This window comes from Phaenicophaeus curvirostris, chromosome 6 (genome assembly GCF_032191515.1).
Source record: "Phaenicophaeus curvirostris isolate KB17595 chromosome 6, BPBGC_Pcur_1.0, whole genome shotgun sequence".
NCBI classification, from domain to species: Eukaryota; Metazoa; Chordata; class Aves; order Cuculiformes; family Cuculidae; genus Phaenicophaeus; species Phaenicophaeus curvirostris.
Window position 1 is genome coordinate 4,942,395 of NC_091397.1, and position 23,578 is coordinate 4,965,972.

Sequence of the window (23,578 nt, forward strand, 5' to 3'; positions counted from 1 at the left end):
AGCATGTAGGGAGCGGGGGGGAGGGGGCTGTACCGGGGGATCCATCGAGGGGGGGGGTGGGGGGTGGATGCGGGGCTCGGTGTGAGCCGGGGGGGCGGGGGGGGGGCAGTTCCCCGCCTCGGGAGGCGGAGGATCCGGTAGGATCCCGGAGGTGGGGTGGGAGGAAAGGCTCCGGGGAGAGAGAGAAGGGGGAAAAAGGCTCCGGTGAGATCCCCGGGAAGGGGGGGGGGAGGTGGGGGGCAGTTCCCCACCCCGGGAGGCTCCGTTGGGATCCCGGGAAGGGGGCGCCTCCCACCTCGGGAGGTCCCCGTGGGGTCTGGGTGCTCGGGGCTTGATCCGCTTTACCGGGGGAAGGAGTCGGCGAGGGGGGGGCTCGGTTTGGCCCCCCCCCGGGTTCCTCGGAGGAGGCCCTTGAGCGCGGTGCTTCCCCCCCCATCGCTCCTGGAGGAGCTGGGGTTGCTCTTCGTTTTGTTTTTTTCTTTTTAAATACTGATCTTTTTTTTTAAAAAAAAAAAAACAACCCCCCCGCCCCCGCACACAAGCCTGCCTCTGGGAGGGAAATAGCCAGGTGAAATCTCACTCTGTTTCCATGGACAACCCGTCCATTATCACCCAGGTGACTAACCCCAAAGAGGAGGAGATCCTGTCCTGCACTCAGGATAAAGGTGAGCTGCCGTCTCTCTTTTTCCATGGCTTTTTTTTTTTTTTTTTAAATACGCACCTAGGAACAACTTCCATTTTCCATCCTGCTGGGAACAGTGGAGAGGGCTTGTGGGGTTTGGCAGTTCTTCCTTTGTGGGATGAAGGTAGTTGCGTGAAGGTCTCTGAAACTGCTTGCTGGATGCAGCTGGGAACTTGTCGCGCTGTTTAAATACCGAGTTGAATCAGCAGTTATTTAAATAAAAAGCTCTTGTTCCTTGAGGGCTAGCGAGGTAACTTTGTAAGGTTGGCCCTTGGCACCGAGGGGTACCTGTGCTGGATTTGCTGGAGAGCTTTGAAATCCCAGCTATAAAGATTCTAATTCCCCCTCCCCTTCACTTTTTGTGATAAAAGGGTTTCCCGATTTCTCTCTCTGTTCCTCTATTTCTCCCTGCCTCAGATTTAAGAATCTATTTAGCTTTCAGGTTTGTTGTTCAAAGATACTTGTGCATCTTGGAAAGAAACATGGGCTGCTTCTAAAAGCAGGCTCTGTTTACTCTGTAGATAAATAGTTGTTGCTTGCATAAGGCATCGCACTTGGGTTGCCTTTTACTCCAAAATAAGATGAATCCAGCCTGGCCAAAGGAGCTGCTTTTCCTCCAAAGTCTAGATGTTAACAGTTGACCTGAACTTAATTTCATTTTGGGAGCTCAGAGGGGTTTGGGGCTGTAAGGGCTTATATCCTTGCAGCTGGTGGTGGGAAAGGTATGGGTAAGCTGGGGTTTGAGTTCAAGGCAGTTGTGCGTGCTTGCTCTTGCATTTTAGAAGTTGTTTGGGTGTGGAGTTCATGGGCTGTTACAGGCAGTGCTGGTAAAACGGGAAGAAATGACAAAAATAAGAAATATAGTGTGTGGTGGTGTTGCCTGGTAGGTGTGGTAATAGACCTCTGTCTGAATGGTCTTCTAAAAATCGTAGATTGAGATTTCCACCTAAAACCGATGGTTTCAGTATCCAGAAAGCTTCCATTTCCATGTGTCTCATCCTGTAAAGAGTGAGGGGTACTGTCTCGCAGGAGAAGTCACTCCCTGTTACTTTGGAATGCAAGGCTGTAGGTGAAATCTATGTCTTCTCCTCTCACCACTGCTGCCTGCAGAAAAAGTATAGAGGTAGATTTAAGAAACAAACAAAAGAAAACCTCAAAACAGCAGGTTGGGGAGGTGTTTGGATGAAAAATTATATTTTTCATCAGCATAGGAGTGCTCATGGAACTCTCTTTAATTCATATCGCTTGTGAAGTGATACTTCTACTGCGAGGCCTTGTTTGTCACTGGGGATACCTGATGTTTTCCTCCGTTTTGGCAGTCTTGCACATGAGGTATCTACAGTAAATGAGGTGCTGGTGCTGTGTCTACAGTGTTTCCTAAGACCTGGTTTGGAGCAGACTTACATGATGCTATGCTCAGATGTTGTTGTGGTATTAACGGCTTGTGTTACTGTACGTACTGGAAGAGCTTCGTTAATATCATTAGCAGCTGGTTGAAATTTTAATGTAAAAAAAGCCAGTTGAGACAAGTAGAGGAAGATCTGACAGCTCAAAATCGGAGTAAGCATCCGCATCAAACAAGTGTCTTCAGAGTCCTCGGTAGAGCAAGCTATGCTGCGTAGTGAAAATATGCATCTAACTTGCATAACTATGCAGTAACTTGCATAATGTGCATTGTGTTCTTGCTGTTGGTTTGCCTTCAGCAGAAAATCACCTGGTCTTAATTGCATGGCATGGGCTTTTTGGGGCTGCACGTAGGCAAGGGTGGGCTGCGGGAGAGTGGAAGGAGCACAGCTCAAGTTGGAGACAGGAGGAGACTTCAGATGGTCTCGGTGTAGGAGGTGGATTAATGTTTTCTCTGTGTTTTTTCTTTTAAATGCGGTTGAAGTGCATGCTGTGCATTGACTCTGCGCTCTGTGGTGAGCCTCCCAAATCGTGTCAGAGCAACTTTTGCAGGAAGAGAACTGCAGGTCTGTCCATGCTGGGCTCTGGGAGCAGGGTGCAGCTTGCTCTGTATCTCCACCGCTACAGGTTTTTCCCTCTGCACGAGGTACAGAGCTTGGCAAAACCCGTTGCGCTGCCTGCCTTCCTTGTGTGGCTGCACATCGCGTCACCCCATTTTCTGTTAGACTTCTTAACAGTTTTAGCAAAGGATTTAGGTTCCAGTGAGCTATGGGAAACCAGAAGCGGAGTGGGGGGAATACAGATAGGTTCTTGGTGGGAGACTGGCGTTTAAAGAGAGCCTTCACTGCTAATTCAGCTTGAATTGAGTGTATCAGTACAAAATGGCTAACAAATATGTTAAGGCATAATGAGGTTAACTCTTTATTTAGCGAATACAAGCATCACCTGAGCCTATCTTCTGAGATTTTGTAATGTAATGAATTACAACAGCACTGTACTGTGTGAGCAAGGGCTGTCCAGTTTAATGAAAACCTGCTTGTTCCTCCAGCCATAGCATAGGGCTGCAGGAAAACATCCTAGGAATGTAGTGGCTGTACAAATTGGGGTTTTCTTAGGCTTTCAGGGACCTTCTGTTTGTGTTTCTTGTGGTAAAAAAGGGTATGTTTTTTCGTATTGTGAAGCTAGGGAGAAGCAGTTTTACAGTAGCTGAGCAACTGCTGAATAATACATGTGAATACCTTCAAGTGTTTGGGGGTTTTCCAAGATATGACGCTTTTAATCAGCCATGAGTCCAGCATTTAGCTTGATTTATCTTTTTTTTTTTCTTTTTTACTGTATTTATGTTTCAAAAGACGCTCAGTGTACAGTGTAACCCAGTTTCTCTTGTGCAAGGGAGCACAGTTGGCAAGAAACAGCAGTTCTCTGCTCGTGGGGCAGTGATGTTTTTAGGTAAATACTGTGCTTTACAAGTAAAAATGTCCGAATATTTTACTAATCCAGTTGTATTAAAAATTAGCTTCCGAGATAAATGAAGCTGTGACAGGTTTTTAAAGAGGAGCTTGTTAGTACTAAGATGGAATTGTTAAGGTTTATTTTTAACAAATAGTAACAGATTTCGAAGGTGGAAAAAAACAGCTCTTGGTACTTGAGCCGTTCCCTGATATGTTGCCACATGGTGGTGCACTGTATTTAGTTGTCTCTCAAAATGAGAGCTGAGCATGGAAAGTTGCTACGACTGTATTTTATTGTCATTCTGATGTTTGCTCTGAAATGCCTGTGGTGTTCAGGCTCCGGGAGGATTTTGGTCCCTATCTGTGCTGTTAAATTAGTTCTGGGAAATAGAAACTTAACGTTCTCCCGACTCTAAGTGAGATGTTGGTGACTAAAAATATGTTGAACGCTGAAGTCAGGGAGAATTTAATTCCCTGTTAGGTTTCTAAGTAACAAAATCAGTAATTCTTTGCAGAAATATTTTATTTTATGATCATTTGGCACTTCTGGAAATCAGAAGCATTTATAAGACTTGGAACTTGAAATTATATTGGAGACTTCGCTACATGAAAAGGAGTTTGTGGTATCAAATGTGAGCAAGTAAGAATACACATAAAAATATCAAGAGAACCTGAATATCTGAGTCTTTCTAAAATCAGTTCTACATATAAGATCAACTGTTTATTTTTTTAAGGCAAGTATTTCTAGTCATCCGTTGAACAGTGACCTATAATATAAAATCTATGCAGTTAAATCCATAGAAAACAGTGCAATAGAGCGCATGAGGGAAAGAGAGGGAGAAGGGGATTTCCTACCTGCTTTAATTTGATCCTTGTACCTGATGCAAATTCTTGCCTGTCTCCAAGTGCTGAGTTAAGTAGTAGCGTAATAATAGTCCAGTCCTTCATCAGGTACCCAGTCCTTCGGGTTGTGGTGTTGCATTTCCTCTCTTCAGGTACATCTTTCCTGATTTTGGTAAAATTTTTGTCAGCTGTCCATCTATTCTTTCTGTTTTAGAGTAACTGGATGTATTGGTGTCCCTACAGAAGTGTATTTAACAGGCAAATTTTTTTGCCTTCCTTTCTTTCAAATAAAATTTGGAAGACCAGCAGTGATACCAGTATTCATTATCATTTAAGATAACAAGTTCTTAAGATTTCAAGTTAAAAGCCAAAATAATTGTCTTTGTGTCTTCAATAAAAAGCATTTTGAAAACATATGAAAATACTAATTTTTTTTTGTCATTACAACATCAGGATTCAGAGTACTCAAACAGCTGGCAATACGTTAATGTTAGATTTTTATAATATTAACCACAGATTTTAACTTTAAAGTAGCGTTAAAGAAAAATGGATATGGAAACTGCTCTAGCACTACATTGGAATGTGAAGTACTCGCAGAGGGTAAAATTTTAAATCATTAACTAATGACATAGTTGTTATATGAAACCAGAGTAACCATACAGTAAGTTTTATGTGCCAGGGAGACTGTAGTAGCCTGTAGAAACTCAGGATGTGATTTAGGGTTGCAGTTAACAAGCTGAAGTCTCCTGGCAGTAACGTGAGTGATCATTTGCATGAATATCCAATACTCAGTCCGTGTCAGTAAGCTGCAGCATTATCATCTCTTCGTAGTGCGTATCATCTCAAATTCTCATTGGTTTCAATGCAGTGGTTTAACTGAAGTGTTGAGAAGTTTAACGTGCCTTTAAAAATCCAAAGTTGACCTACATTTTGTGAATTCAGTATTCAGAAATGCAAATAGCATTTTCTGAGGTAATCGGTAAAATGCAGTGTGATCAATGCTGCACTTCAGCTTTTAGGATTTAATCTGAACGTTACAAATCAGCCTCCAGCTAACGGGTCTCTGCTCATTTCTTTAAAGTGAGACGAAACTAAAATGCTAAGAAAGTGAAAGCTGAGAGAAATGAAACCTGCTTGTTTGGTCAGTGTTGGTAAAAGACATTCCCATTTGCTTGGTAGGTGGATTCAGCTGTGGGAAACTGATTTTTCAGTCGTAGAACATGTAATTTTAAGTGGTATTTCTGTCTTGTAAAAGACATCGTTCAGACATGAAAATGGGTGCGAATTTGTTTTAGTCCACAGTTTTTCTATGTGTTGAATCTGAAATAATTCCCTCTGCAAACAAGTAAGCCTTTGTTTTCTGTCAGATTGGAAGAGTTGTTGGCAATGATCACCATGGCTGGAGCTCAGTATTATGTTTTGTGTTTAAAAATCCAGTTGCAGGCAATTTTGGATATGGAAATGTTAACTTGGGGAGTGAGTTTGTCCATTCCTCAACCCTCTGTGACAGTGATTTTTGGATGGGTTACTCCGAGTTATATTTGAAGAGTTGCTCTCCACAAGACTTTGTGTTTTCCTTTTTTAAAAAATAGGAAAAGCAAAGGTAGGTCTAACTCTCTACGTTCTTCCTTAGGTTTTTACCCACTGTGTGGATCGGTAGGATGAGAAGTGGCTCATCCTTCCTTCTCCGCCCTGCCCAGGGCATGTATCTTGCTGGGAGAGAAGTTGGGCATGTGGATGTTGGTAGGATGTGGGGTAGTTTCCCACCTGTTGGAGAGACAGAGCAAAGCATGTGAACTTCTGACTTTTAAGGTCTGGAGAGCCTGTATGGGACCTTACAGTGTGAGAGGGAATAGATTTAGGGTCTGCTGCAGGCTCCCCACCTGCTCTGACCCTGTCTGTCCTTGTACCGCTCCTGGGCAGTGGGCAGTCTTTAATGAAGTCTGTGAGTGTCTCTGTCCACCCAGTTGAGGGGTTGGGTCTGTTCCCTTATCCCATTTCATAAGTATATCCAGACAGGGACAGGAATCTTCCAAACTGAAGTAACAGAACAGGTGATAGAGCTAATGAGCAAGGCTGTTTAGATATTTGAAGACCACATCTGGATTGCTAGTGAGGGTTGTGTACTGTTCAGGTCTTCTCAGCAGTGGAGATCTATCTGAAAAATCTTGAAGGAATCCTCAGCAGCATCTCAAAACTTGCCCTGTCTCCATTCTATGGAACAATATTGATAAAAGCTGTACTTTTGGGGCTCATCTTCTGTGGTCAGGAGGCTCAAATATGATGATGTGGTGTCAGTGGGGTTAAATGCTTTGCTGAACTTTCAGAGCTTTTTGTAAGAGATTGTGCTTGAATACACAGAGGAAGGATGCCTTTTGTGCTGTAATGTAGCCAGAGATGATTTTAGGAGTTTAACATTGGAAGTGTTAACCTTCTATGAATTCTGCTTTTGCAGGACTTTGAGAGTTTGCTTTATTTTTACTTGGAGAATTTAAGTCATAAAATTGACATAGATGTGGCAAATATGGAAAGCACAAGTAGCATTTAAATTAATCCGAGTAAAAATATGTTCTAGGCAGTTTGCTGTGGTATAGTTCAGGCTTTTTTTATGTTTCTGGAATGTTTGCTATAAGACAACAAATGACAGTGAGCCCTATGCGGTCAAGTCCCTTCAGTCACAGCTACTTCTGTGTGACATAGATATCAGTGGTAGAAGTACCAGCTTCACACAAATGAGCAAAGCAAGTTCTGTGCGTGATGTTGAGCTCTATCCAGTGTTTTATCAAAGTGATCGCGTGCCTAAAAGTGCCATGCCTTGTTTTCTTTGTACAAGAAAATCAAGTATGATTTATAAAAAAAAGAAAACCCCATTATTAAAAGTGATTGGCTGTACTAGAAACTAGAATTCTATTATCTAGGAAATTTATTGCAAGTTAAATCTGAATAAATATATGGTAGGCTTAGATTCTAAGGATGACGGGTTTTTTAAATGAGATTTTTTTTTTTCCTTATTTCTTTTTGCAAGGAAGAACCATTACTCTCTTCTGAACCTCTCTTAGTATATTTAAAGCATAACGGACAAAGGCAAATAAGATCCTGCAGGCTGCATTTTGTACAGCAGAGCAAACCCAAATGAAGGATGTCTGCTTTGTCAGAACCTACTGTGTACGTAGCTTTAAAATGTGTCTGAAAATTCAGGATTATTTTCTAGGAAACAAATATTTCTTTACCGTCAGCCTGACATTACAGTATGTGTCTCGATGGTTTTGTTGAAAGTCAGGTCATCTCTGGTGAGGAACTGATCAGCCAGTTCTCTCAGTTGTTTGCTGCTGCACAGCCACCTTATTTCCTTAGTAGAAAGTGATATATTGATTTTTTGTTCGCTGCCATGTTCTCCTTCACCCCCCCTCAGCTCTCTTGCTTCCCGAGTCTTCCTCCAGGATTCCCAGTAGGATTAGCAGGATCTTGCTGTTCCTTTCTCTGCTGTAATCAGGGGAAAAATTCAAACTTTCCCGTTGATTTGATGACTTGCACAGTTTGCTCATCTACTTGGTGTAAAGCTCTTCTCTCCTGGCACTAGGAAGTCAGGAGGAGAGCTGTGTCTCCAGCTCCTGAAGCTGACTCCTAGCTTCACAGAATGTTTTGAAGCGGATGGACCAGTTTCCGTCTTCATAGTATTTCAGAAAGAAATTCTGCTGCCAGGGATGCTGTTGTGGTGGCCATGTGCAGGAGAATCTGCACATATTTATCTGAAGTAATATCGTAAGAAGAACTTTTGTGAAGGTATGGATAATTGTTCAAAGCATGCATTTCACCATTTGTGTGCAGCACTGCTTTAGTTTTGTCCACAAAAGTGATGAGGCTTTGGTCAACCTGATCCAGTGGGAGGTGTCCCGCCCCTGGCAATGGGGTTGGAACTTCATGATCTTTAAGATCCCTTAACCCTTCTTTTGGGTCTTTAAGACCCAAACCATTGTATTAATCTATGAAAAGATGGTTTGTGTATGCATGTCTGAATGTTTGCCTGCTAGCATTGGATACCCATGAACACACATACATGTGATTACTGGGGAGAGTTCCAAATGGTGGGCGTAGGTTTTGAAATTGTTTTGTCAGTCCAAAGTTTGCTTGAATTGTGATGTTGACAATTTTTCCTAGGGATAGTCCATTGCTCTGCAAAGGAGTGGTCAGTAGTAATGCATTCCTGGAAGGTATTTAGTCACTTGGACTCGCTGCAGCCAAACATGTTGAAAGATCTAATATTTACCACCTGAAGTGAAAGGAACTTCTGAGGTTATAAAAGATCTCAGTGAACCTCTACAAAAGCCTGACAAGTTTAAAAAATTAGGCTTATGGGACTTCTTGTAAACTAAACCTGAATTTGGTTAGAGATAGAAGTTAGCATTGTGAAGTAAGTGTAAAGCATTTAGGATAAACAGGTTTAAGTGTGTATTCTACAGGGATTTTTGGAGTGAAGCTTTGACCTCTGGGTTTTGGTTTTTATTTTTTTCTTTTTAATCTCCTGTACCTTGCCTTTTTGCCTCTTCTCATAATAAGGTTCTGGGTTGCAATGCCTTCATGTGTGTGCTGATGATGTGGAAGTTTTGAGGGGCTTGGAGCTTTTCGGTGCTGGTGCCTACACACGGAGAATTCTGGTATGAGAAGCTGTAGGAGATGTTTGGGGAGTGAGATGATGCAGTGATGAAGAACCTTGGACTGCACTGCGTGTCACCCAGTTCCAAGCCTGCTACCATGGGCAGGGACATCTTCCACTGGACCAGGTTGCTCAGAGCCTCATCCATCCTGGCCCTGAACACCTCCAGGGATGAGGCATCCATGACTTCTCTGGGCGACCTGCGCCAGTGCCTCACCACCCTCATAGTGAAGAATTTCTTCCTTGCATCTAATGTAAATTTCCCCTCTTTCAGCTTAAAGCAGTTACCCCTTGTCCTGTCACTACAGGCCCTTGTGAAAAATACTATAAAGGTACTGATCATATTTCAGCATATGAATTATATCATCAGTCATTAGGGGAAAGCAGGGGAAAATATCTTTATGTACTGACCAAGTGAGCCTGTCAGGTACCTTTACCTACTAGGTTTATCGTGAACTGCCACCAACAGTTTTCCTGTGATGGGATATGTGGGTTGGAAGAGGATTCCTTTGGCCAAGCCTTTCATTGGCCAGCTGCCAATTCCCATGACTTTATATGATATGAAGCTGCTTTTGTTGAAAGATCAGTAGGTTGAAAATGAATTGAGAGTTTTGGAAGCGTGGGGGAGAGGTTATAGTATTTGAGGAATTGAAAAAAAAAAAAAAGAGAAGGAAAAGATTACTGAATGCAATCTCCAATGCAATTCATTTGCTAATTACACATTGACATAAATTGAAAAGTCCCAGAAGGAGGGGGTTTACAACATAACTGTAAAACAATTTGCATCTGTGTCGAAGCCCGTGCTTATCCCCAAAGGAATGAGATTTTAAGTGGATTTCTTTAATCGGGTTTATCGTGAGTATGGACTCCTTTTTCCTCACGTTTCAAAGTCTTGCGTCCTTCTGGAAGATTCCCTCTTGTGTTGAGACTGAAGATGTCAAGGAAGCTGAGATGGGGAAGCCTAATGGAGAATGAAAGTGAAACCTAAAAAAACCCAAGCAACGTCCCTTTTAATTTTTGAGTGAATTGAATACTTGAATGCTTCTGGCTCCAGATTGTCCAATTATTATTATTTGTTATGATAAAAATGACAACCTAATGCAAACCATGCCTTGAAACTCCAATGCTATTTTTTCTCCTGCCCCGTAAGAAATTTGAAGCACTCCAGTAAATTCTTGCTGTTTGTATTGAGAAGGATGCTAACAACTTTGACAGACGACTTTAACTGGTATCACTACAAAGAGTTAGCATTATGATAGTTTCGGCTTTTCCTTTTCTGTAAGGCTTTCAGATTTATTGGTACCCAATATGTTACCCTACAGCTGCTGCCCCTTTTTCTTCTGTAAACATATCATGATGGGAACAGGGATAAAAATGTGAGCAAAACTGGAAATCAGACTTGGGAGTTTGGAAGCAGGAATCTGTTCAGATCTCATTCCTGTGTTTACTTGTACTGTAAACAGTGACTGCTGTATTTTATTATAAATTACGTGTTTAGCATTGTTCTGGCAGGCAAGTTAGCTCCAAGAGTGTTTTAAAGATGTCACTGCCTCAGTTGCTTTGGTAGTGATGGATTCTTTTCAATACCTTTAAATCGAACAGTTGTTTATCCTAAACATTGTAACTAAATACCGTTACTGTCTCATGTTATAGACCTGTAGTATTATTAAAAGGAGAAAAATGAACTTTCAGACCAAAGCTGCCCCAGATGGAAGAAATTACTCCAGTAGATTCCTAAGGGCTGGTTCCATCAGTCAGGTACGGTTTCCATCAGATGCAGAGTGGCACTCCGACTACAATACCACATCTCAAGAAAAGAGTAGGTGAGAAGGAGGTCTTGCTTTACAATTTCACTTCAAAGTATCCTTTCAGGAAATGGCCTAAACAGAAAGAGTAGAACTATGGCACTTCATTTTGCAGTATGTAGTATGCTTGATTAAGCCTTGAAGTGCAAAACTTAATGTTGACCTTGCACTGTTGTGGTTCTGTTCAACTATAAATTCCACAGTGGTTGGGAATTCTTGTTGCACCAGAAGGTCCCGACTTCCCTCCATGACCCAAAAGTATTTCTGTCACCAAACTCTATTCAAATAACGCTTGCAATTTTCCTGAATTATGTATCTAAAAATACGTATTGGAGCTTTGCGAAGTTAAAAATAACTCCCCTGTGCTCCTAAAGCCAAGAAAACAAGAAATTACACTTCCCCCCTCCTGCCCCACAACGCCCCCAGAAAAAAATCACCCCTCACCCCCCCCAACCAGCAAAAAAATTCACCAGCCAATACCAAGCAAGCACACAAACAAAAAAGACCCCAGTATTATTATGAGAGATACAAGCTACTAAAGAAGGACAAGAGTGAAACATAGCTGGGCTGACTCATCATAGAACATGCTGACAGAGTCTTGAATTCACCGTGGTGAGGTTAATATCTCTTTAGTTTAGGCTTTTTTTATCCTTAACACTGTGGATAGGGGATTGTTGGAATTCACTTTGCTGAATAGTTTTATAAGTCTGTAGGTAAAAAAAAAAAAAAAATCTATTATTTTTTCAGCAGTGATGCATCTACTGCTTACCAGAATGCATGGGTTTTTTTTTCCTTTAGTAATGGTGCAAAGTTGAAGTTAAATATTTCTAATGACCACTTTAAATTCCACTTGGAGTCAAGGTGGGAAGACAAACGCAAAAATGTATGGGTTTGTTTTCAAGCTTTTCAAGTAACTGTCAGCCCAATATGTGCTGCTCCTTTAAAAAAAAACTCTGCACATTTTTATTATGAGGGTGATTTCTTAAGTAGAGCTGTAGGTGGTCTTTGTATCATAGCCTCCAAGTAACAAATGGCTTTATCTTCTCTTCTGCTAATAAGGTCAGTAAAGATTCTGGTTTGGTTAATAATGAGATGTTTTTGAATGGATAAGCATGCTGAGTGGAAAATGGGTTCACATTTTTCACCTTTACAATGGCTGATTAGGTGATAGTCACCTAGCTGGCTGCTGGGAAGTGTTTTACAGGAGTAAACAGACTTTCCGGCTTTAATTAAGACCATGTGTGTACAGCAACTGTGGTTGTCTGGGAATCAATAACATATCTGTCCTCTGTGTTCAGTTCCATAGCTGATAAAATGTTGCAGTTATGGAAGCGACTATCCAGTCCAGCAGGCAAATGTCTTGGAAAGCAGTTTTGAGTTTGTTTTCTGTTTCATCATCTAAAGCAACCAAACATTTCTTGAGGTTTGGTCTTGTGCTGTAACAAAATAAACACTGAATATTTTCCTAACATGATAAGGTTCCTGTTTGGACCCAGTGTTCAGAAACACTTTGTTTTTTAAATAAATGTTAAGTTTACTCAGTGGCAAAACACCTATAAATCTTGTGTTTTCTTTATGAAGCCTACATGGATTAACGTCTCTGTAAACAGTTGTCTCATGGGTTAAACGATAGCAGAAAAATATCGAGCAAGGGAGCTAGAGGAGCGGCTTTTTAATTCTTCTAGAAGAAAATAAGACATGTCAGCTCAGTGGAGGACTCGGATGCTGAACCTGAAGGTTCCTCTTTGGCAGTGCTTGGGTAAAACTGACCGCTAACACCCTTCCCTCTGGAAAACATCACTTCTATTCATATCGCTTCGCAAAGGTTAAATGCAGCCTTTAGAACAGTCACAGGAAATAATACCAATGTGCTTCCAAACCATGACCTGCCTTTTTGGCCAAATAATGTTGATTTTCTTGATTACTGAGAGGACCACATATGATTATTCTTGCCCTGTGTGGAGGCAGGAGGTGCCAGACAATGTCCTAGGGCCCCAGTGCTCGCTGCCCATTGCTAGCACCCCCTTTCTACTTTCTGACTTGTTTTTGTTGCTGTGTTTATTCACAGACACTGAGTGTTTATGGATCTCAGTGTTTCCTCCCTTTCTGAGGAGAACCTGAGCCAGATGTTCTGTTGTTCCTCAGCTGAGAACGCATGACTGAAAGACATGGTGCACTATGCATCGTTGATGCTGGTTGTTTGGCAATATTCTTTTAGAAACAAGGCATTCTGCCATCACTGGTGCTTAGGCACAGTCATTTGCCTTGCTTGGAGGAGTCCTAAATAATGCCTTACTTAAATATCTGGTAGAAACTTCTTAGTCAAATACTCAAACAGTTGCTAACAATGCTGGAAATGGTTTCTTCACTGAAAAAAATTTAAACTTCACTGTCCCTTACCCAGGTCATCAGGGATAGGAGTGTCTCCCTTGCTTTGGTTAATAAAGTTACAGGTCAGGGCATCTTCTGTTTTGTTCAATGGGTTTGAATGTTTTCCCATTTTGGGTTTTTTTTGAGAAAATAATCTTTGATATTCAATAAAAATTAACATGGTTTTGCCATGTGTGTAAATAAGGTGGATTTGCTTTAATAATTGGTGGAGGAAATGCAGGTGCTTGAAAGATAAGTTTGCACTGTTATAATTGTGTGCTTCAGGATGACATGAATAAGTAATGAACAATAAGATGAGAGGCAATGGCTTCAAGTTGCACCAGAAGAGTTTTAGATTGGATATTAGAAAAAAATTCTTTACTGAAAGAGTGGTGAAGCACTGGAACAGGCTGCCCAGGGAGTGATGGGGTCTCCTTCCCTGGAGGCGTTCAAAAAAGTGTGAAGATGTGGCACTTTGGGACATGGTTTAGTAGGCACAGTGGTCTTCGGATGATGGTTGGACTAGATGATCTTAGAGATAATATCCTGTCTTAATAATTCTATGATTTTCTATGAATCACGTCCTGGAGACTTTGTTCAGTAAAGGATGCATCCACAGTTTTTCTCTGACCTCCGTGCCTGGCTGTATGCAAAAATGGGTGGAATGGGGTTCAAAATCCTCATTTGACAACTTTGTCAATAGTTCCGCGTGCTGTACCTACAGCACTGGGGCCCAACTGCCCTGCAGTGTTGCTAGGGATGTGGAGTCGCAGAGTCCCACCGTTATCTTCAGCCTCCTCAGAGGAGGAGGAGGAGAAGAGGGAAAAGTTGGCAGAAATATTTCAGCGGTTGTTGATGGCATTCTGCTTCTCTAAGTTTAGCAGCATTGGGGGTGGCTGTTAAAACAGGCTTTCAGCTTCTGAAGCCCTCTGTTCTGAGCAGCATTAGGTAACGTGGTGCTTCAGCATGGTAAAACTCCAGCTGTGCTGCAGCTTCCAGAGCCAAAACACTTGGCTGAATTTAATTTGTAATTTAGGAAAAATGGAATGGATCCGTTGGAACAAGTTCAGAGAAAATCCATGGAGTTGATCAGAGGGCTGGAGCATCTTCCCTTTGAGGACAGGCTGAGAGAGTTGGGCTTCTTCAGCCTGGAGAAGAGAAGGCTCTGGGGAGACCTTATAGCAGCCTTCCAGTACTGAAACAGGACCTACGGGAAAGCTTGGGAGGGGCTCCTTATCAGGAAGTGCCGGGATAGGACAAGGGAAAATGGTTTTGAGCTGAAGGAGGGGAGATGTAAGTTAGGCATTAGGAAGAATTGCTTTCTTGTGAGGTTGGTGAGGCACCGGCAGAGAAGTTGTGGATGTCCCATGCCTGGAGATGTTCAAGGCCAGGCTGGATGAGGCTTTGAGCAACCTGATTGAGTGGGAGGTGTCCCTGCCCATGGCATTGGGTTTTGGAGCTGGCTAATCTTTAAGGTCCATTCTGACCCAAACCATCCTATGATTCTAAGATTTAAAAACTTTCCCTGCTGCAGATAAGAGCTGCTTAATTTGCTCACAGATAAACCTGAGGCAGCCTGTTTAAATTGTGATTCCGTATCACAGTGAAGCCGTATCACTTTACTCCATAGATGCGAACCTGATCTCAGCATCAGCAGGGTTTTTTATTTGGTTTTTTTTGTTTGTTTTTGTTTGTTTTACTACTGTGGAGAAACTTCTCCTTGTGTCTGTTACACAGCCAGGAGAACAATATAGAGGGTGATGGAAAGGCTGCATTATTCCAGGGGCCTTTCTGATGGTGTTTACAGTTTCTATAGGATGTGAACACATCTCCTGTTGCAAAAAAAGCTGCAACTGAATTTGATAAAATACCACCTCTTCTAATATTTTCTCTGATGGATTTTGTCAGCTGGCTACCTGAGTGAGTACGACCAACCTTTTCTGTGCTTACCTTCAGCATTTCCATAAAAACTCAAAAATCAGTTTTAACTGTTTCTGAATTAAATAAGCATACTTGCAGGATCATGACCCTTGCATAGTTATTTCTGAAACGTCTTTGTAAGAAAGTTAGTTCTCCGCTCTCCTGAGGTCTGTGGCATTGAAGGGGAATCACTACTCATTTATGAAAGGGAAGGGGATTCATCTGGGATATTCACTGAGGCTGGCTGTGTGGAAGGAAATGGGAGAAAGGGTAGCAGTCACACATACATGAGTATTATAAGTGGGATTCTGACTGGATTAATCTCATACTTGATAGTCCAGGGTACTGCCAAGGGAAAAAAAGTCCGAAGTTTGTATAGCGTTTAAAGAATTTATATACTTTTAATTTTTATATTCAGGAAGTGTAAATTTATTGCACTCACAGCAAAAATTAAATGTTTGTAGCTCTTTAGAACTAAGACTGATTATATGTTTTAGAAATTTCATTTGACTTACACTTTCGGTGATTTGGGTCTTGGCTTCCGCTCATTCTTTATCAGTGGAGGGCAAGATGATGGAGGTAGAGAAGCCTGGGCTGAGGGTCCGACCAGCACTCTGCTCGCAGGGCTTCTGTCATTCTACTACCCGTCTTCCTCCTTTAGGGAATGTAGAGCTGTAATAGTTCAGAGTGTTGTCTCATCGCACAGGTATGCGTGGCTTGGCACCTGTACAGGACTCTTGTTTGTTTCTGCTTAAGCTCTAGTTCAAGGGGAGTCACTGAAAGGCAGGTACTTGCTATGTTTTTTTGGTTGGGGCAAGTTGTTGAATTTACAACCAGCTTCAAACTTCTGTTCTGAAATTCCACTTTAAAAAGAGGTGAAATCAAACTGCAAGCTCAGCTGTGTGATGAATGATTTTAATGGTGCTGGTCTGTGATACTAAGGATAAAATGCAGCGCTCTGCTGGGGCCTGACACAGTAAGATTCATTATGAAAGTTTCCAATTTAGTAAATATTTAGAAGGCATTTGGCAATTAATGAGATGCTAACAGTTTTCACCCTTTTTCTGTGATCAGTGATTAACAAGGTAGCATTTTATTTGTACTGTCAGGCTATAGTATGACTTGCTATACCTCTGCTGTTAATGTGCCAAGAAGTAATTTAGGGGAGTGAGGATGCCTAAATAGTCAGGATCTGGAAAAAGAAAATGGACTGATATTTTTGGGGTAAGCAGAAAACTGAAAAAAAGGAGGATAAGGCAGCTGACATAAAACTTGAGGGAAGATGGATGAAAGCTTTTAAAGAATTCGATGTGATGTAAATGTCAGTTAAAAAAAAAAATCACCTTTCAGATGTTACACAAGCCCTTTTCTGGTTTTCTTATTTGGCAATATCGTTTTTCAAGGTAAAAATACTAAGCTTTAATTTTCTGCTACAGAAAAGAATATAAAAGAAAAGGCTCATTGTTCATACAAGGCTGGCAGGCTAATGTTAGAAAGTGATTTTTTTTTTTTTCTTTCTCAGTCCTATTTTTTTAACCCATTAGTGGCATTTCAGCCATTGTAAATACTTGTGTAGAATTCTTCAAATAACTGAGTGTTAGCTGTACAAATGCATACAGGAGCAGAAACTATATGCGAATACCTGTTATTCACCTGGAGATAATGGCTTGGTGTTTGGATGGATGGTGTCCAGGCTCGCTGTACCATGCAGTAATTCCAGTTAGAAAGGATGTCTGCGGGTCCCTGCTCAAATCAGGGCTGGGGATGCTCCAAGTGTTGTCCAGTCAAGTTTTGAGTATCTCCAGGGATGGAGATTACACAGGCTGCATGATAGCAACCTGATCCAGTGGAAGGTGTCTGTGCCTATGGCAGTGGGGTTGAAACTGGATGACCTTTAAGGTCCCTTCTGACCCAAACCATTCTGTAATTGAAGAGGAATTTATCTTGTTGCAGCTTAGATCCATTGCCTCTTGAACTGTTCTGTGTCCCTCCTAGAGTCTCACTCCATCTCTGTAATCTCCCCTTAGGAAGCTGTATCTGCTTAAAGTGCTAATCTAAACTTATGAAGGAATACAAAAAGTGCTTGTTTGTCCAGTGTTTCCCTCTTCCTCAAGCAGTTCTCTATCAGTTGGATATGATTAATCTGCAAAGAGCTTTTTCTTTAAATTTGTAGTGATTTTCAGTTTAAAGACAGTGCTTCATTCTATTCTCTCACTTGCATTGGTCATAATTTTTTCAGAGGGTAAGAAGATGCTGTAGCTTTAGGTTCCTGATTTCATGGGATAACACAACTTTGTCATGCTCTCATGTACCCATCAAAGCCACTTTTTTCACGTGATCCTGCTGAACAGACTTACCATATTGTGCATGCACAGTTTTTAACATTTCCTAGAAAAAACGAAGTCCCACTTCCATCAAAGCCATACTATGTGTCAAAACCCCTCAAAATAATTAAGTTGTTTATGAAGATGGAAGTTGAGTACGTTTGAAGGGATACTTCTCTTTTCCAGCACGCTCTGGTTAAGGATTTGATGTACTGGCTCTTGAGGTGCTATACTCAAGTTACCAAGTGTTTCAGTAGATCCATACTGTTAATCCATGAACTTTTTTAATTGCCTGGTGACATATCCAGAAGAATTATTTGGGTAAGGGTGAGGACAAAGGTGGAATCAGGCTAACAGACACAAGTGCTTTTATGCCTGAGTGTTTTATAGTTAACGCTCCCCAAACTATTTAGCTGTGTTAATTTTCTCATGGGAGAGGATATGGGAAGTGTGGTCAGTGGCGGAGAGCTGTACTGGTTTTAGCAGATTGCGTGATCATGGGTTTACATCTTGAATGTGCTGGGGTAGGGACTGCTGTGTAATAGCTACAGCATGAAAGTATGTCAATAGGAAGTGTATTTTTACAATGTTACAGTGCTTATATCTATGTTACAGTAAAAGCGACAACAGTCACAAAGCAGCGTCTCTCTGGAAAACCAGAAACAGGTAAGCTCAAGAGCCTCCGTTAATAAAAATGTTGCATTGCTCCAAATAGAGCAGCAGTGTGGGCTTTCTTGAGAAACAAACAAAACTCTCCAACTATGGAAAAGGGGGAAGGAAAAAAATCAAACCCAAACTTGGCTCTTTTTTGAGGCCATCGTGCAGAGGTGTTGAGCTTTGGCTGTAGACAAACTTGTTTCTGGGTGTGTGTGCGTGAAGCTCATAGTGTTGTCAGCTCACCTTTTCACAGATGGAAAGGGAAATACTGAGATGATAACAATGTTATGATTGTTATTACTATTAAATTGTATGTGGTTTTCACTTCTTGACAGACATGGCTCTAACTAAGCAGTATTCTCACTCCAGAGTGGTTTGCTGTTGTGACGCAGTGTTTATTCATACTCAGTCTTGAAATCACATGAAGTTCGTTTGATTTTGAAGTTTAGATGGGATCTTTTGCCTTTAAATTCAACTTTCTCTGCATTAAAACTTGGCAATTCATAATATCCTGCAGCAATTTTTCATGGCAGTTGAATATATTTTCTGTACAATGCACAAAATCTGAGCCTGTATAATCTGTGAGTAGCAGTTATGATAATGGCTATTATATACTACACATTTTATATTATATATATTCTAGTGTGACTGTGAGGAGAATTTTGATGCTAGTGTCACTACTCCAGCAAAAATAAGTCTGAAGATCTCAGTGGTACCAGGTAGTTGTGGTCTCCTTCCACAAATGGTATGAAGATCCATAAACAGCTCTGTTCCTGCGTGAAAAGCTTAAATAATGGGTTAGTTTTAAATGAATGGCCATCTGACAACTTGTTAACTTTTTTTGGTGTTATTTCTTTCCCTAAATGTATAATGATTTAAAATAGATTTGGGAGTGTGGTGTAACATAATCTGTGTGTGGGCTTCATGTAGAGGAGGAGGTTGGGTTTTGAGAGAACAGCACCACAGAGGACCTTGGTAGTTTGGGGTGCTTTTTCAACTGTGCTTTCATTCTGCCTCTGCTTGTTTTTGTGCCGATTACATCTTATGTTACCAGAAAGTTCTGCAGGCCACAAGAGAGATGGGAATTATAGAGTGTTTTGGGTCATAAAGGACCTTAAAGATTCTGTTCCAACCACCCTGCCATGGGCAGGGACACCTCCCACTGGATCAAGTTGTTCGAAGCCCCATCCAACCTGGCCTTGAAAACCTCCAGGAGTGGGGCAGCCACCACTTCTTTGGGCAGCCTGTGCCAGTGCCTCACCACCCTCAGTAAACAATTTTTTCCTAAGATATAATCTAATCTTCCCTCATAGCCTTCAAAATATCTGTCTTTACTCCAATAAGCTGTTACTGGTATTTGCACCTGATATAATTACCCTTTTTTTTTCAGTGGTGGGCTTCCTCGATTTCCCTCAGCTGTAAAAACGAACCACTGGCAGCTGGATCTGCACAAAGGTGCAGGGAGAGCAGAGGTTAAAAATTGCAGCAAGGGAGGGTTCCCCTCCTGCAAAATTCTCTTCTGAGGTTACAGAAAACAACTGTTAGGACTAAGTAGGGATTTTTTCTTTTGTGGTTTGTTTTTTTTAAGCTGTTGTGGATTGGATAATATTTCTTTGCTGCTTGAGTTTAGCTTTCTCGGGATAGACAGGATGACAGTATTTTAGGTGCTGCTTTTTACCCTAACTACTTATTTTAGCACAAAATCTGCAGAGATGAAGTACTTTAATGCTTCATACAACCTGCTGTTTACGCAGCCTCAGAAAGAATGTATATACTTTTTCTAAAAAATTATCATCATCATAATCTCAGCATTTCATCAGAATACCATGAGCATTAATTTTCAGTGCAAAAGAATAATAAAAAAAAGGAGGATGGATACTCCTGTAAAAAACTGTACCTCATTTAAAAAAATTCCTCAGAGCCCTGGCTTCAAAGAAATAAAAATATAAAATTCCTTTTGTATCTCCCAGTAAAATACTGACACATTCTCTCTTTAGCTTCAACTTTACTTTTTGCAGTGCCCTTTGATTTACTGCTATACAACCAACTAGTCCTTGAGAAGCCAACTCTTCCTTTCCTTTCAACTGTGTCATGATAGCAGGTTGCTTCTATTCTATTCGTTCTGTCAAATAAAACAATTTGTGTTAATTACCGCTTGAGTTTCTCACATGATTTGTGCATACAGCTCTGTTACGCTCAATAGCACATGTTCTGGTTGTTTGTTTGTTGGTTTGTTTTGGTGACAGCATTAGTGTTTCACTCCAGTGTTTTGCTTTAAGATTAACATATCATTAAGCTGCATAATAAGATACAGCCTTTATTTGCATGCAGTGAAATGGCAGGGGGAGGCAGGGCATAGTTTTGTAGTTTATTCAACAGAAATAAAACCAAATACAAATAAAAAAAATCTCTGAGAGTGGATTAGCCAATTACTTGGCGCTCTCTGCTGTGGGATAGCAAGGCCAAAACTGATGCATTTACGGTAAAACTCATGCTCATGGATGTGTATTATTTTCCCATCTTTGCCAGATGTTGCAAAACACTGAGTGCTAGTACCAAAATAATCTATGTGGCTGTTTCTTGCATAATTTGGAGGCAAGTCTCTGATGGGAAGCTAGGGCTGTTTTGCCTGGAGAAGAGGCTGAGAGGAGACCTTATCACTCTCTACAACTACCTGAAAGGACGTTGTAGTAAAGTGAGTGCTGATCCCTTCCCCTAGGGAACAAGTAAATGGCTTCGTGTTGAACCAGAGGAGGTTTAGATTTAATATTAGGAAGAATTTCTTTACTGAAAGAGTGGTGAAACATTAGAACAGGCTGCCCAGGGCAGTGGTGAGCCTCCTTTCCTAGAGACATTCAACAAACATGTAGATGTAGCTCTTCAGGACGTGGTTTATCAGGTATGGTAGTGTTGGGCTGACAGCTGGGCTTGATGTTCTTGGAGACCTTCGCCAACCTTAATGATTCTCTGGTTTACCAGCAGTATTTGCTGGTAAATACTTACAACGTATCGTGCAGTGTGCCCCTCGTATGGATAACTAGAGATTTAATAACTGCAATTTGGTAGATTAACAGTTAAAAGAATGTCTTTGCTTTTGGAGACAAGAAGTTAATCTTTGACAGCATATTTTTGACATGTTACTGAAAATCATTTTGTACATGAGCTCTGCTGCTATTTTCAGTGTTGTTTATGGGGCTCTTTTCAGCAAAACTGCTGTCAATGAGAGCCCCGTGGAAGCGAAAATAGCAGCTAATCAATGTGTGGTTTATCCGTGGAGTTAAGTGCTTAACTTAAATGGAAAATAGATCCATAAAAAAAATAAATAAATCTTTCCAATGTGCTGTGACAAGCTGCTGCAGCCTCATCTTCTCCATTTCCTCGTGTGCGTTTGGCTCTCATGCTGGACATGAGTTGAAATGTGCTGTGTTAGGTGGAAGAAAGGTTGTGTAGGTTAGGTTTGTCATCTTTTTAAAGCTTTGCAATTTAAATGGTGATTTCATGAGGGACAGATCGTTGTTGTTTCTCTTCTTGCCTTTCATCGGTGGTGTACTTTCTTGAGTTGCTGTCTTGACAGGTACCCAAAAAGTGTAGAACCCTAGGTTATCTACTAGCATTGCTCCACATGAAGTTTAGCATAAAAATATTTGGAAATCCTGTAGTCAAAATATTTCAGAAATCTGAGAGCAGTTGCTTCAGAAGTTCCTGAAACAAACAGGGTTTCTCTTGGTATGGAGACATGGGGTGCCATGCTGGCAGTTGTACCTCCTGATCTCCCACTGACAATTCATTGGTTTCTCGTTTCCTGAAACAAATGTGTAAGTTTGGAGTGCAGTTAATATTTTTTTATTGAGTCAGACCCCTTACAGTCATCTTCATAAACAACACGGGCTTTCGTTATCCTTTGTTTCCCACTCTCTTTTTGACTTCATGAGTTACTTGGTAGAGACAAATGTGCCGAACAGATTGTTGATCATCATGGTTGCTCTTTCTGGAGTCGGGGTTAAGGTGTCTCCTGATGGGAAGGTGATTGTACATGCTGAAAACCTGCAAGGTGAACATGTCACCGTGGACATAAAACATGACAAATGTACCTGTAGTCATTTCATTCATCACTACAGATGCAGTTCTCTTCATCTGCTTGGCATGTGGAAAGGCTGAGCAGATTTCAGGGTGTCTGTGTGTCAAATGACCATCTAGACTGAGCAGGGTGGTGGAAACACGGGCTGTGTTTACAAGGTATAAGTTTGGGGGATCTCCTCTGTCAGCTCTGCTGCTTGGTGATTATGGTTGTTGCTTGAAAAGTGACAGGAACCTATAAGTGCCCGTTGAAGCGGTTCAAGACCATCCATTGGTCTTGAGCATTCATTTTCCTCTTTTATTTGGACTTCATGAATTCTGCAGGTTTTTTTTAAAAATGTTTAAGCTACCTATTACTATGAACATTAGGACAAAGGCATATAGTGATAGGACAAGGAGGCGAGATGGTTTTAGATTGGAAGGCGGAAGATTTAGATTAGACATTAGGAAGAAATGCTTCACCATGAGGATAGTGAGGCACTGGAACAGATTGCCAAGGGAAACTGTGGGTGCCCCCCACCTGGAAGTGTTCAAGGCCAATGGGAGGTCCATTCCATGATATTCCTCCCCCACTGAAGGCCAAGTTGGATGGGGCTTTGAGCAGCTGGGTCTACTGGGAGGTGTCCCTGCCCATGGCAGGGGCGTTGGAACTAGATGATCCTTAAGCTCTCTTCTAACTCAAACCACTTAATGATTCTGAGTTCCTTACTCCATTGAGACAGAGTCTTTCCCAGAAATTACATGGTTTAAATGGTTTTGGATGTGGATCTGTTGGAGCGAGTCCAGCGAAGGCCACAAACATGATCACAGGGCTGGAGCACCTCCCGTACGAGGACAGTCTGAGAGAGTTGAGCTTCTTTAGCGTGGAAAAGAGAAGGGTGACGAGGAGACCTCGTAGCAGCCTTCCAGTACTTCAAGGGGGCTTAAAGAAAAGCTGGGGAGGGGCACTATGTCAGGGAGTGCAGTGATAGGATGAGGGGGGAATGGTTTTAAGCTGAAGGAGGTCAGATTTAGATCAGATATTAATAAGACATTTTTTGTTGTGAAGGTGGTAAAGCATTGGCATAGGTTGCCAAGAGAAGTTGTGGATGCTCCATCCCTGGAGGTGTTCAAGGCCAGGTTGGATGGGGCTTTGAGCAACCTGATACACTGGAAGGTGTCCCTGCCCATGGCAGGAGGCTTGAAACTGGATGATCTTTAAGGTCTCTTCCAACCTAAGCTGTTGTAGGATTCTAATGCTGTTCAGAAGTAGTGTGCTTAAAACAAAAAACAGTCAACCTGGGATAACTACAGTATAATTCCTATCTGTTCCTGTGAATGTGCTTAATACTGATTAAAGTACTGATGGTCTACCTACCAATTATGTTCTGCCTACAAGGGAGACTTTAATG

General features: G+C 41.5%; 1 protein-coding gene across 3 annotated transcripts in view; it reads left to right on the forward strand.

Moving 5' to 3' along the window:
* Nucleotides 1-227: 227 nt before the first annotated feature.
* Nucleotides 228-23,578, forward strand: part of CTDSPL (CTD small phosphatase like) — a 93,788-nt gene continuing 70,437 nt past the window's right edge. The window contains exon 1 of one of the 3 annotated variants that reach the window (XM_069859230.1): nucleotides 228-665. In XM_069859230.1, coding sequence (XP_069715331.1) covers nucleotides 590-665 — 76 coding nt within the window. In that variant the 5' untranslated portion in view covers nucleotides 228-589. The remainder of the gene's footprint in view (nucleotides 666-23,578) is intronic. The other 2 variants (XM_069859233.1, XM_069859232.1) reach the window with 2 other exon arrangements.